The sequence below is a fragment of the Rhinoderma darwinii genome, chromosome 4, assembly GCF_050947455.1.
Source record: "Rhinoderma darwinii isolate aRhiDar2 chromosome 4, aRhiDar2.hap1, whole genome shotgun sequence".
NCBI lineage: Eukaryota > Metazoa > Chordata > Amphibia > Anura > Rhinodermatidae > Rhinoderma > Rhinoderma darwinii.
This window is the reverse complement of record NC_134690.1, coordinates 184,545,723-184,559,125: the sequence shown is the minus strand read 5'-3', so window position 1 is coordinate 184,559,125 and position 13,403 is coordinate 184,545,723. Positions and strand designations below refer to the sequence as shown.

Sequence of the window (13,403 nt, the reverse complement as noted above, 5' to 3'; positions counted from 1 at the left end):
AAAGGCACAATGACTTGGTTGCAAAAGAAAGGGCAAATTGCAGCATGTGTGTCTTCTGTGTGTACGCGAATGCCATCCCTATGCCTATGTCCATGTGGCCACGTTAACTAATCTCAGGGAACGTCCTTCCACTTGGTTAGTTCTCCTGGGGAAAGTTGAGAATGACAAATTCCTTGAGGATCAGCAGTCATGTGGGTGCATTATAACATTGCAAGGCAACACATGTAAATAAACAGTAGTGCATTCGCTGTCCCGCAATCACAAAGTTTTAGAATTCAGTGGGCTTAAATGGAATGGTTTAAATGGGTCATCCATAGACCAATTTCCAATTGTCTAATTAAATTTGCTGCAAGTCTCAAGTGCCCTGATTGCCCTGTCTGACTCTCTGATGTCTTCTAGGACTATACAAGTATCAAAAAAGTCAAGGAAAAAGACGGGACTGCTCCAGCTCTTGGAGCACCATGGGTCCCAGCACTATACACGCAGCACAACCCTTGTCAGGTTTCACATCAATTCACAACAGGTGGTGCTCAGTATTGTATATAAAAAAAGAAGAAGTTTAGAATGCGATATAGAAGGGATTCCACAGCACTCACCATTCATTAAAATAAACATTTTTATTGAAGCAAACAAAGGGCAGCACAAGCCTATGACCGTTTGAAAATGTGGAGCACAAGCCTACGACCGTTTCGCGTGTAGCCAGGCTTTGTCAAGGCCTCGGTGTTGCGGCAGACCAGGCCCACTTATATACAAACAAGAGAACTTTAATAATCATATATAAATGATACAACAAACATTGTTACAATCATATAAAACACGTAAATAGTTACATTTGGTCTGCACCGTTACAGTGTAGTTGCATTACCATATATTGTTACAAGATTAACACTACAATTTTAGATAAGAAAATAACTTAAATAATTGCGATCATTACGATCCAATGGTCCCAGAGCTTCCCCTCGCAGAATAAGTTCAGCTTCTGCTTGGAGCAAAACATTGTGTTTGCTACCTCGTAAAATACACTGTTAAATACTTTTAAGACCAGTGAAAGACATTTCTTTAGGATTACCACTATGATGAGGGAGAATATGTTCGATCAAATGAGGGGGACCCTCCCCTGTAGCTAATGACCGTATGTGTTCCCCAAATCTCTTGAACATCAGGCGAAGAGTCTTCTCGATGTAAAAGAGACCACAGGAACACGACGTATACGACAAATTTGGTTCTGCATGTGATCACACAGTCAACTGACACTATCAAGCCCCCTCTAATTTAAGGTACCTCGACCGTGTCAGTTGACTGCACAACCTGCAATGCCCACACCTGTAATTCCCTCTTAGGATAACATCACTAAGCCAAGTTTTATGAGGGGGATATTGTGCAAAGCGTCCTTTAACAAAAAATTTCTTTTAAATTAGTTCACCTTCACAACGAGACAATAGGTTGTCTAGCTGCAACTTCAGAGTGTCAAGGATCGTTTTCAATCATATACCAATTTTTTTTGATTGCCGGACTTATGACATTCCCCATAGGGCCATGATGAAATGAGAAAACAAATCTTTTGTCCCTTTACTTATTTTTATTCTTATTTTTCTGGTTGTTACTCTCACTTCTGTTACCATTTATTCCTAACAATTCCTCTCTGTTTTGACATCTAGCCTTATACCAAGCGGTATATAAAATAATATCTGGATATCCTCTTGCTTAAAGTTTTTCAATTAGCTCTTCAGCTTGTAATTCAAATATCACTTCACCACTATTTATCTTTCTAAGTCTCAAAAATTGCCCATTATGCAAAGCCTTTTTAACATGAAATGAATGATGGCTATCAAACCTCAAAGAATTTGTAGCTGTAGGTTTTTCGGTAGCAATTAGTCATAAATTCTCCCCCTATCACTGTAACTAGTACATCTAGAAATTCGATGGTATTACCCCCAAGCTTACTGGTGAATTTCATATTAACCTGATTGTCACTAATATAGTGTACAAAGTCGGAGAATTCTTGCGGGGTACCAGACCAAACAGTTAAAATATCGTCAATATAATTCAAATATAACTGTAAGAATTTTAGATGAAGATTAGAAATATTGTAGACCTTATCCTGTTCAAATTCCGCAAGAAAGATATTGGCAAAGGATGGGGCGACAGGAGTACTCATTGCCATACTCGACCCCTGACGATACCATCCAGAGTCAAATTGAAAGGCATTGTGATTGATCACAAATTTCAATGCTTCACAAATGAAGTTCACAAATGTGACATCTTTCTCAAAATGTGACAGTTGATGTCTAACACAGCCTGTACACCCACATACTGAGGGATGCGGGTATATAGGCTCTCAACAACAACTGAAGCAAGACTAAAACCTTCTTGCCACCCAAAATCATGCAGTATGGTCAAAAAATCAATAGTGTCCCCTATAAATGACGGGACAGTTTTTAGAATTGGTCTTGGAACCCAAGCAAATAGTTGGAGAGTGGCTCAGTAACCGAGCCAATCCCAGCTATAATCAGGCGGCCTGGAGGGCACTGCATAGAGTTATGAATTTTAGGTAGAAAGTACCAATACCGTTTTTTGGGGAATTGGATATAGTCCTAGAAGACATTAGAGAGACAAACAGGACAATCAGGGCACTTGCGATTCCACCACTTAAGTAGATTATGCCTACATAATCACAGCGATTCCTCCCACCAGTCCAGGAACAGGTTGGCATAAGTAGGGGCACAGGGACTCCTCATAGCTGTCCCCCAAAAGCTGGTTGTAGATCCTCTTTTCAAAGAGGAAGTTGTTCCTGGTCAGAATAAAGTCAGGCAGCTCCCTGACAAACTTATTGTGGGCATGCTACTGAAATTCCTTAACACATAAAAATTATAATAAATATTATAATAGTTATTATTTTTTAGACACATTAGTCTGAAAGTTTTTGACTCACAGGTGACATCTTCTCTGATTGTAATTCTGCATTATCCCTTTTCTTCTCTCTTCATTCGAGACATCCATGAAGATTTCTAATAGTCATGACTCGATATTGCTCTTGAAAACAATATTGTCCCACACAGTAATAGTGCCTCAGGTGGTAATATTGCTCCACACAGTTAAAGTACTTCTCTTTGTGGTGCACACAAATAGTGCCCCTTTATGGCCCACACAGTAACAGTACCTGCTTTAGGCCCCACAAGTTAATGGCGTTCCCCTTCATGGCTCCCACAAAAATAGTGTCTTCTGTTTGCCCCACGCAGTAAAAGTGCTTCCTTTTAGGCCCCACAAGGTAATAGCACATCTGTTTATTCCCCATCACAGTAATAATGCCTCATTTTGGTTCCCACACGGTAATAGTGGCGCTCTTAGTGACCTACACTGAATAGTGGCCATTTTATGTCCCACACAGTAACAGTGCCCTCCTTTATTCACCCACACATAGCACTAATGCCCCCACATACCAATAATAACCTATTTTGTATCCCCACACACAGTATTCATTTCCACTTTTGTGCCCCTACACAGTAATATTAGTGTCCTGAGAACTCAGATACAGTTGAAGGTGGTACCACCACTACCAGGGGGCATGGTGCAGAAGTACCATTTACCCTATGGTTAAAGCCTGCCCTGTGATAGCCCCTAGTAAAATTGTTTTTAACAGTGTCTGTACGCAATCATATGGTGTGAATTATGCAAATACATGTTTTAATGAGTTCTTAGAGAAACAGAAGAAACTGTACCTCAAATAGCATCTATTGCATACTTATAAAATGGGTTTTAAGGTTTTTTTGCTGGAAATTAGGGTGATTAACTAATTTTTGTTGTTTTCTATGAATCTTTTTAGGGATGTTAATTTGTTTCAGAGCAAAATTGTTTCAGAGCAAGATTGTTATTGGCGCATTATTCAAACTGCAATTCACATAATGTCACACGTTAAGATGGGTTTTAGGAGGTGGACTCACAATGATTGGGTTCTGTTTTTAGAGAAAAGGTTGTCTTGATGAGGCAACCCGTTCAAACTCTAGTTAATAATTTTGTTTCTAAACATAAGGAGCTTTTTTTTTACTAAATGATAATGTTAATACTTGCAGGACCGCCTGGAAAGCCTGGTTTAAAAGGGAACAAGGGAGATGGAGAGTCAGGAACACAAGGACCGCCAGGAATTACAGGTATTGTAGATGGGACTTTGGTTTTACATGCTCAATCATACTTTGGTAATGGTGTTCAATTTTTGGAAAATAGCAGTAAAATTCAGCTATGGTTATTATTGTACATATGGTGTAATATCTAAACTAATTAACTGAAAGGTGTTATCCTGCATAAAAATAAAAAAATAAGAAAAAAATTATTTGTCTAAAATCTATATCAAGTGTGTGAAGTTGAATCATTCTACTTTTCTAAGTTAGAGGCCTAGGAAGTTTAGGTTTGTTCTAGTAAAAGCGGATCTGTCAACTGAATATATATACAGAGACAAGCCTGTTCACCTATTGGCCTAAAGCGCACAAAAAATATTTTTGGAGCTCTTTTGGGTAATAGACTAGACCTGTCCCTGTAATATTTTGTCCTTATCTAGGGAGGCATATCAGATCCGCTTTAAACTGATTTCTCGAGGTATAATATTAGGCCATCAATGTGTGATCAGTAGGGATCCAACTCCTGGTATCCCACCGATCAGTAGAAAGACATGGCCATGTTTGAAAATTAGGTGCCACGACTATGGAGGCTTAAAGGCAGTTTCCCATTTCAGCTTCCATTGTCTAAAATGGTGATAATATGGTTCCTTGAATGAACCCGCACATAGTGTAGTAAATATACTACAATTGCAACGACAAGTCTCATAACCAAGACAATTTAAAGGAGAATTCTGCCTTATCTCATGATTGACAGGCCATACATTCCAAAAATTAAACACCTGCATTACTAAAGTGCCTAAACCAAAGAGTTATGTTTATGTTGGAATCTCCAGAAAAAGGTTTGTTGATTTATTTCCAAGGTGCTGAAATGCACATAAGTTAAATTGATCTACTAAATTCCATCCTGCCTGATACTGCTTGTCTGATATTTCCAGTCGTGGAAATCTCTGACCAGAGATAAAGAGGTTTTCACACTGTACACTTTAAGATGTACTTTTCTCTTTAAATCTACTTATTTACTAATTTAGGACCCATGGGACCACCAGGAATGAGTAAAGAAGGTCGATCTGGATTACCAGGGCCCCCAGGCAGAGATGGCGAACGTGGACCTCCTGGAACCCAGGGCACTCCAGGACAACCAGGAATGTGTGACCCATCTGTATGTTTTAGTGCAATTGTTGGAAGAGATCCATTTAGAAAAGGACCAAACTATTAACTTTTTTTAGGTATTTTTTTTTTTTATCTTTGCTCGTCTTTCATGTCTCAGGAAGATTTATAATGGTCAGCTTCACACAAGTACCTCTTTTTAAATAACAATAATATTAATAATAAAAAAAAGGTTTGTCTTCAGAAAAAAAAAACCTGAATAAATCTGAAGGCTGAATGTGGTGACATATATCTGAAGTAAGCTCTAATTAAATTGTGTATTTATCTATCTGTAAGGTAAGCAGATATAAAACTGTGAAATTGTTTCACATCAAGTCCTGTTATATATGTGTAATTAGATTATCATAATTTTTGTGCAAAAACAACATATTATTTCAAAAGAGAATATAAAAACTAGTGTATTTTATTTAAAAAAATATTCTTTTTCTGAGAAAATCCAATTTATATACTAAATGATGTACCCCACATGAAAGACGAAGATCATCATTTGGACAAGAATTAAAACTTTTTTTTTTACCAACAATTTGTTTTGTTCTCATAATTTGATTAGAACATTATTAATTCCACAGAAACAATAGAATGGTGGAAATGCCAAATCATGCATTAAATGAAGTATCTACTTTTTAACCAATTATCTGTAGTTTTCAAACAGAACTAGCACTAGTCCAATGGTACTGAAAAGGGTGCATTTCTTGCCATACTTTGGTAGACACTTTGTGTTTAGGACTTCTGTAGGATTTTATATTTACAACACTTACGAAAAACTATTTTAGAATACTTAAGAAAATATAATCTGATATCAAGCAGAGTGTGAATACATATAATTAGAATTAGAAAGAAATGTTAAATTAGATTTTATGTAAGGGTCCTGATAATATAGTCCAAATTGCTACAGTGTAATGAAAAAATAAATAATTTTTTTTAACCAGTTGCTGACTGATTATAGACTATAAAAGTCCTGGCTATCCACAGCTATCTTTGCAAGGATATTTTAAAACGTCCTGCAAAATTCCCCCTCCGTGATCCATCAGATTTCTGTGACCCCACTGTCTCTAGACAGCTGAGATCACAGCGTTTTAACCAGAGACCAATCAGCATGGTCTCTGGGCATGTGATCGCTGTGGTGTCCAGTCATAGTGATTGCAAAAAAGTTTTTTCGGAAATAAACAAACTTTTATCGTTTTTGTACTGTCTCCCTCTCCTTACAGAGAGGTAGATCATTATGTATCGATCCAACACAGTGCAACACATTATACTCCCCCCCATAATGATATTATCTATCTACAAAAATGCTGAGGTTTTTGCAATATTGTTTGTGCAATATAAATAAAGATTATTATTATTATTATTATCTATCAATATATTTATATAGTTTTAGGGTAAGGCCACACATAACAGCTAAAGTGTTGAGGTGATGCGGGTAAAAAAATAAATCATGTTTTTACCACAAATCACAGCAGTTTTGGAGTATTTTCTTATGACTCTGTGCAGTTTTTATAGGTAAATCAGTAGTTTTAACCAATGGAATCATAAATAATCATTTCAAAATGGGGCCAATTTATGGTAAAAACACTTGCCAGATCGATTTTCACTTGCATTATAGAAGGCAACTATAGGAAAACAGCTTTTTACCTTCTATATATATATTTATTTATTTTTTAAAGTTAAATATATCACCTATTTTATTATACAATATCAAAGCCCTATATGCTCTAAGAAAAATAAGACCACATACATGTAGATTAGCAGAGGGATAGTACAATTTGCTATTAAATTGGAATGGACACATTTCCCAATATCTAGTTGTGCTAAGCTAACAATGTTGTACAACAATCTTGAAATTATCCACGCCTGAGGAAGGACCTGAATAAAGTAGAAAAACAAGGATAACTGGGCGGTGCTGGATGGACAGAGAATTTGATATGGCTTCAATAATGGACAGGTGTCTTCCTTAGGCAGGTGTAAGGAAGACACAGGCACTTCAAGATTACCAAACAACAGTAGGGTGTGGGGAATAAACTCAAGGATCCTGGAAAGGGGTTACGCATGCAATCCAGCACTAGGTCCTAATGTCCAGGTCATCAGGATTATGGGGGTGTTAATAAATACCAGTTTGCTCCCCCTTACCTCTGTGTATGCCCCTTATCTATGTATCTGTTACATTAAGTTGTATACGGTATGTACTCAATATCTCACAACATAAGAAAAAGTAGTAACTGGGAATTTAACATACCTAAGTATTGTCTTAAGTAAGTTATCATTCATTACACTCACTTATTGTGCTGACTTGATCATGGTCACATGACCTTGGTCAAGCCCATATTTTTAAGTTCACACCCAAGAATGTATGATGCAACCTGCTGCCAATGCAGAATTTTATATTCAAACTGTAAAGGCTGTGACATCTATAGTATTTGTTTGGTTCATTGTTTTAATTGGAAATGGTAAACTCTGGAACAACGCCAAACACAATGGATGACTTAAATATTTTTACAATTACATAAGAACCATTAATCTTTCCTTCTCAAGAAGCTTGACAGGTAAAAATAAAAATGTCCATGTAAGACATCGAATGAATCTACATGTAAAATAAGCTAGTAATAGTTTTAATCAGCAGAGTTTTCTTCTCTTGTTCATGCTGCATACTTTCCATAAACTGGTAAAATCTTCACAGATTGGTTTGATTTTTATTCCCAAGGCATGCATATTCAGTATGGGAGCCTTTCTATTATGCGCCTATTGATTTAAATAGGGGTTAAAAAGAGTAAGGCTCTAAAAGGTAACATTAGAGACAAAAGGAACCACTCTATGAAAAATTTAACAGTTTACGGAGAGCATACAGCATATACCACAGGCTGCAATATCTTAGTAAAACAGCAAAAGTTCAGAAATGAAATAAGAACCGTGAAGCGCACAGTAAGTGCTGCCTAGTTTTTTTTACTCAATCTAAATAGTGACACTAGCTCTTTAACAAAATTTTGGCATACATGATTTTCTTTCTCTATCATTAAAACTGTATGTGAAAGCATTATGTTTATGCAAACTGTGTATTCAAATCAGCCCCCAAAAAACTCACAAAATGTAAAATAAAATACAAAAGATGGACTGCCAATAGAGGGTGCCGAATTTTGGATAAACAATCTGTTCCCTTTTCCAACTTGGCAAGACACTATACGTATCATAGTTGGATGTGACAGCTAATGAACAAGAAATAGGGGGTATTTTCTTCTTCCTTCCAGCCACTATTGATTAAAAACATGTGGTGTTTTGATAACACAGCTGAAAGAGTATCGAGATTTCTTTAAAAAAAAAATCATAAAACATGTTTTACTTGTATGACTTAGATTATTGTAGAACAGACTGCACATTTTTTACCATAGATACTATATATAGGTGACCACAATCTAAGCTGAGTCTCTCAGATATAAAATTTTTCAGGTATGTGCTAGACTCAATTAATGGAACAAATATGTAGTGCCACTTCCCATAATGACACCAGGCAATGGCTACTCCAGTGTTCTCTTCACTGAGCTTTATGATCATTGTTAAAGGAGTATTCCGATCACATTAATGAATTACCGATCCAATGGGATCCTCGCGATCACCAGAATGGGGGTCCCGTGTCCCCTATTCCCCCCAACTGCAAGCCCGCTGCCATGAGGCATTGATGGAGCACAGCACAAGTCGGGCATATGCCCTGCCACTGCATTCAAAGTCTATGGCACGGATGAAACTGCCGAGCGCTCGTTCATGTTTAGTAACATTTGTTGTTCATCAAATTTGTCCATCAAATTTGCAAGAGCAGAGGCAAAACTAACACCCACGCGAAAGGTTATTTGCCGATATGTAGTGTACCCTGACTCCAAAACAAAAGGAATCAAACTAAAGAATGCAAAATAAATAAACAAAAGATTTTAGTTGGGTGAAAAATGGTCACAGCTTTATATATAATTAACATGACTCCAACAGCCAGAGTAATAGCTGAGGAGTGGTGCAATTGGCAGTATTTTACTTTTTCCATGATGATAAAAAATCTCTAATTTTTAAGGTGTTTAAATGCTTCATGATAGCAACAAATAATAAAGTAGAGATGAAAATATATATATTTTATGTCAACCCTCAATGAATATCCTCGAGAATGAATGGGAATGGGTTGAAAGTCAGTCCTAAAAATATTAGTTTAAAGCTTTGTTGTTTTTGGTATCTCATATGTTTTTGATATCTTTTCGTATTTTGAAAGCTACATTTATGTGTGGATTTTGCTACAGATTCAAAGCAAAAGGTGAAATCTGCGGTATAACTTTTGCAAAATCCATTAGAATTCCGCTACATTGCTGCAGATTTGAAAATCTGTACCATTCCCTAAAATCTGTGCAGATTGTTTCTTGCTGTATGTGAATGTATTTTTGTTTTTTTATCTCATTCACTTAAAACTGTGTTGTAACGGTGGATGAATTGGTATATAAATCACAAACTATTTAAATGGCTAAACCAATGCATAATTTTGTTCATCACACATGGCATTGTTTTTTCCCATGTAACTTTGGGGCAGATAGGGTCAAAATAAAATCTGGACCAGAAAAAAAAAAAGAACTTAAACACAAAATGTGTACTGGTTACAAATGAAGTGAGATTAAGTTGATTCCAAGAAAGGCAATGATCTTTCCCAAGAGGTTCATCCTAGGACGAATGTAGAAATTTCCTCTAGGGGATTTTTTAAGATAGTCTACAAATTCATAACACAGTAACAGCCAATAAAATTTTTCATGGTGCGTTTCGAGTTTGTACTTTATCAATTTTGTAAAAAAAAATTCATGCCAATACCTGAACCATACACTTTCAGGGCAGAAACATATACAACTTTCCTAGTATTTCCTATCAAAGCAAAATTTTCATTACATATTAACAGATAATTTGATTAAAATGTAAATTACAAACTAGACCACTTAGCTGAAATTGTCTATCTGCTAGACTGAACACATATTTTCTTTGCCAGGAAGTTGGATTAAACTTTGCATGGCACAATGCTGTTTGTCGCTGTGATTAAGTCACCAGATGTGCCACAGATGTTTTTCATATGTGCAGTACTTGTTTCTTATTTCACATGTGCAGTACTTGTTTCTAATATTTAAAGTCGATAACTACCAGGAATAATAATGCTAAATACTGAAACTATACAAGGTAAAATATAAAGAATATTTAATAAAGTGTCAATATATTATAATACATAAATGAAAGGCATTTCCTGCAGTTGTTCTCTTTCACATCACAAGTATACAATGGAGAAACTAATACATTCATTAATCCTATACAATTTCTCAATGGCTCATTTAACCTTCAAAGTAACATTGGCAAGAAAATGTTCACATAAATATTTAGGTAATGCCGAGTTCCAAATAATTTGCATTTATCCATGCCAATCACGTCAGTGCCTATCAGTTTCCAAAGATGTCTGAGTTCCCTCCTTTATTTAACACACAGGTCTGCCAACAATAATGTCTTGCACTTTAAACTGGCCTCTCTTTAAGACTGGTGAATCTTAGGAATGTTTTTCCGACTAAATGCAACAATTTTAGGTAATTAGGTTTATAAAAAATGTTTGCTCAGTTGACTTTCTACATGTGTTTTTTATGATTGCTGGCTTTAATGTGCAAAATTCACAGCTCAGGCCTTTCTGAGTTGTTACAAAAGGTTGTCTTACATATAATATTCACATTCTTAATTCAATTTTCATACATTCTGTATAGGAAGCTATAAGTGCAAAAGGTAACCATGGGGCCCTGAATCAAAACTTGGAATGGGGCCACACCCTAGTGCAGTAGTCTCAAACTCACCCGGGTAAATGGGCCTAATTACTTTCAAATTTGATACAATACAAAATTATTGTTAATCAATTAGTTATTTGAAGTACTATAACAATACTACAAGACTATAACAATACTACATTACTTTAACAATACTACATTACTATAAAAATACATTACTATATTAACACTACATTACTATAATAATACTTCATTACTATAACAATACTACATTGCTATAATACTACATTACTATGATAATACTACATTTTTATAACAATACTACATTACTATAATACTACATTACTATAATAATACTACATTACTATAACATTATTGCATTACCATAATAATACTACAATAATATAATAATACCGCTAGGTTTAAACACCAGAAATTTGCGAAGTTTTCTCCACGTGCTTATTTTAACAATCCAGTTTTCCTGTTAAATTGTCGCTAAATACAGACTGGCTGTTCAGTTGGCAGCGTTTGGCACAAGAGTGTCAAGATATTGCAGCCCCTTTTTAGATAGTGCCACAGTGCCCTCTGTAGATAGTGGCAAAGTGCCCTCTGTAGATAATGCCACAGTGTCCTTTGTAGATAATGCCACAGCCCCCTAGATAATGCCACAGTGCCAGAGCATTACCAATGCTCTGGCTCGGGATTCCTCTGCTGGAGGAGTCCCTGGAGTCACTGTCCATATATGGACAGTGATGTCAGGGGACAGGGGCGCACCTAGGGGGGCAGGTGGGGCATGTGCCCCGGGTGCATCTAGGTGGCAGGGAGGGGGGGGGGCGCCGTGGCAGAGCAGCTGATAGCTGCTGATAGGCGCCCTGTATGTCGTACACCAGAAGCAGCGATCAGCGTTAGGTAGAGCAAGGAGTTCATGTGGCGGCGTTCTGACTGGGGTTTGTGACGGCCCAGGAGTGGACCAGTCCAGTCACCTGACCTCACTGGTCCACTCCCGTGCTGTCACCGACCCTAGTCAGAAGGAAAACCATCGCTGCCTGCGCCACATGACCTCGTCGGCTCCTCCGGTGAGTCACGTCAGGCAGAGTGGAGAGTGGTAGAGGTAGGATACCGCTCTCCGCTCTGTTTACAGTGTGGCGCTATTTACAAGGGGTGGGGAGTGTGGCGCTATTTACAAGGGGAGTAGTGGGCTGTGTGTGGCACTATCTACATGGAGGGAGTGTGGCGCTATTTAAAAGGGGGGCAGCAGGCGGTGTATGGCACTATCTAAAGGAGAGCTGTGTTGGTGGTGTTTACAAGGGGGGCTGTGTGTGGCGCTATCTACAAGGGGGGATGTGTTTGGCACTATTTAGAAGGGGGGCTGTCTGGCGGTGTTTAGAAGGGGGCAGTGTGGCGCTATTTTACAAGGGGATCAGTGTGGCGATATTTACAAGGAAGGGCTGTGTGGCGCTATATACAAGCGGGGCTGTGTGACATTATCTACAAGGGGGGGCTGTGTGACACTATATACAAGGGGGGGCTGTGTGTGGCATTATCTACGAGGGGGGCTGTGTGGCATTATCTACAAGGGGGGGGCTGTGTGGCACTACCTATAAGGATGAGCTGTGTGGCGCTATATACAAGCGGGGCTGTGTGGCATTATCTACAAGGGGGGCTGTGTTGGTGCGGTTTACAAGCGGGGCTGTGTGTGGTGCTATCTATAAGGGGGGCTGTGTGTGGCACTATTTACAAGGGGGGCTGTGTGGCACTGTTTACAAGGGGGGCAGTGTGGTGCTATTTTACAAGGGGATCAGTGTGGCACTATTTACAAGGAGGGGCTGTGTGGCGCTATACAGTATATAAGCGGGGCTGTGTGGCATTATCTACAAGGGGGGCTGTGTGGCATTATCTACAAGGGGGGACTGTGTGTGGCATTATCTACGAGGGGGGCTGTGTGGCATTATCTACAAAGGGGGCTGTGTGGCGCTATATACAAGCGGGGCTGTGTGGCATTATCTACAAGGGTGGCTGTGTGGTACTGTCTACAAGCGGGGGATGTGTGTGACACTATCTACAAGGGGGGCTGTCTGTGGTGCTATTTACAAGAGGGGCTGTGTGGCGTTATCGACAACAGGGGGGCTGTGTGGCGCTATCTACAACAGGGGGGCTGTGTGTGGAGGTATCTACAGGGGGCTGTGTGGTGTTATATACATGAGGTGGGCTGTATATGGCACTATCTACAGGCAGCTGTGCGTGGCGTTATCTACAGGGGGCTGTGTGGCATCATATACAAGAGGGGGCTGTGTGTGGCACTATCTACAGGCAGCTGTGTGTGGCATTATCTACAAGGGGCTGTGTGTGGCCTCTTTAA

The 13,403-nt window shown here is 38.4% G+C and overlaps 1 protein-coding gene across 1 annotated transcript in view; it reads left to right on the top strand.

The window, feature by feature from the left end:
* Positions 1–5,517, top strand: part of COL21A1 (collagen type XXI alpha 1 chain) — a 384,255-nt gene extending 378,738 nt beyond the window's left edge. The window contains exons 29-30 of the mRNA XM_075864141.1: positions 4,071–4,148; positions 5,141–5,517. Coding sequence (XP_075720256.1) covers positions 4,071–4,148; positions 5,141–5,328 — 266 coding nt within the window. The 3' untranslated portion in view covers positions 5,329–5,517. The remainder of the gene's footprint in view (positions 1–4,070; positions 4,149–5,140) is intronic.
* Positions 5,518–13,403: the final 7,886 nt, after the last annotated feature.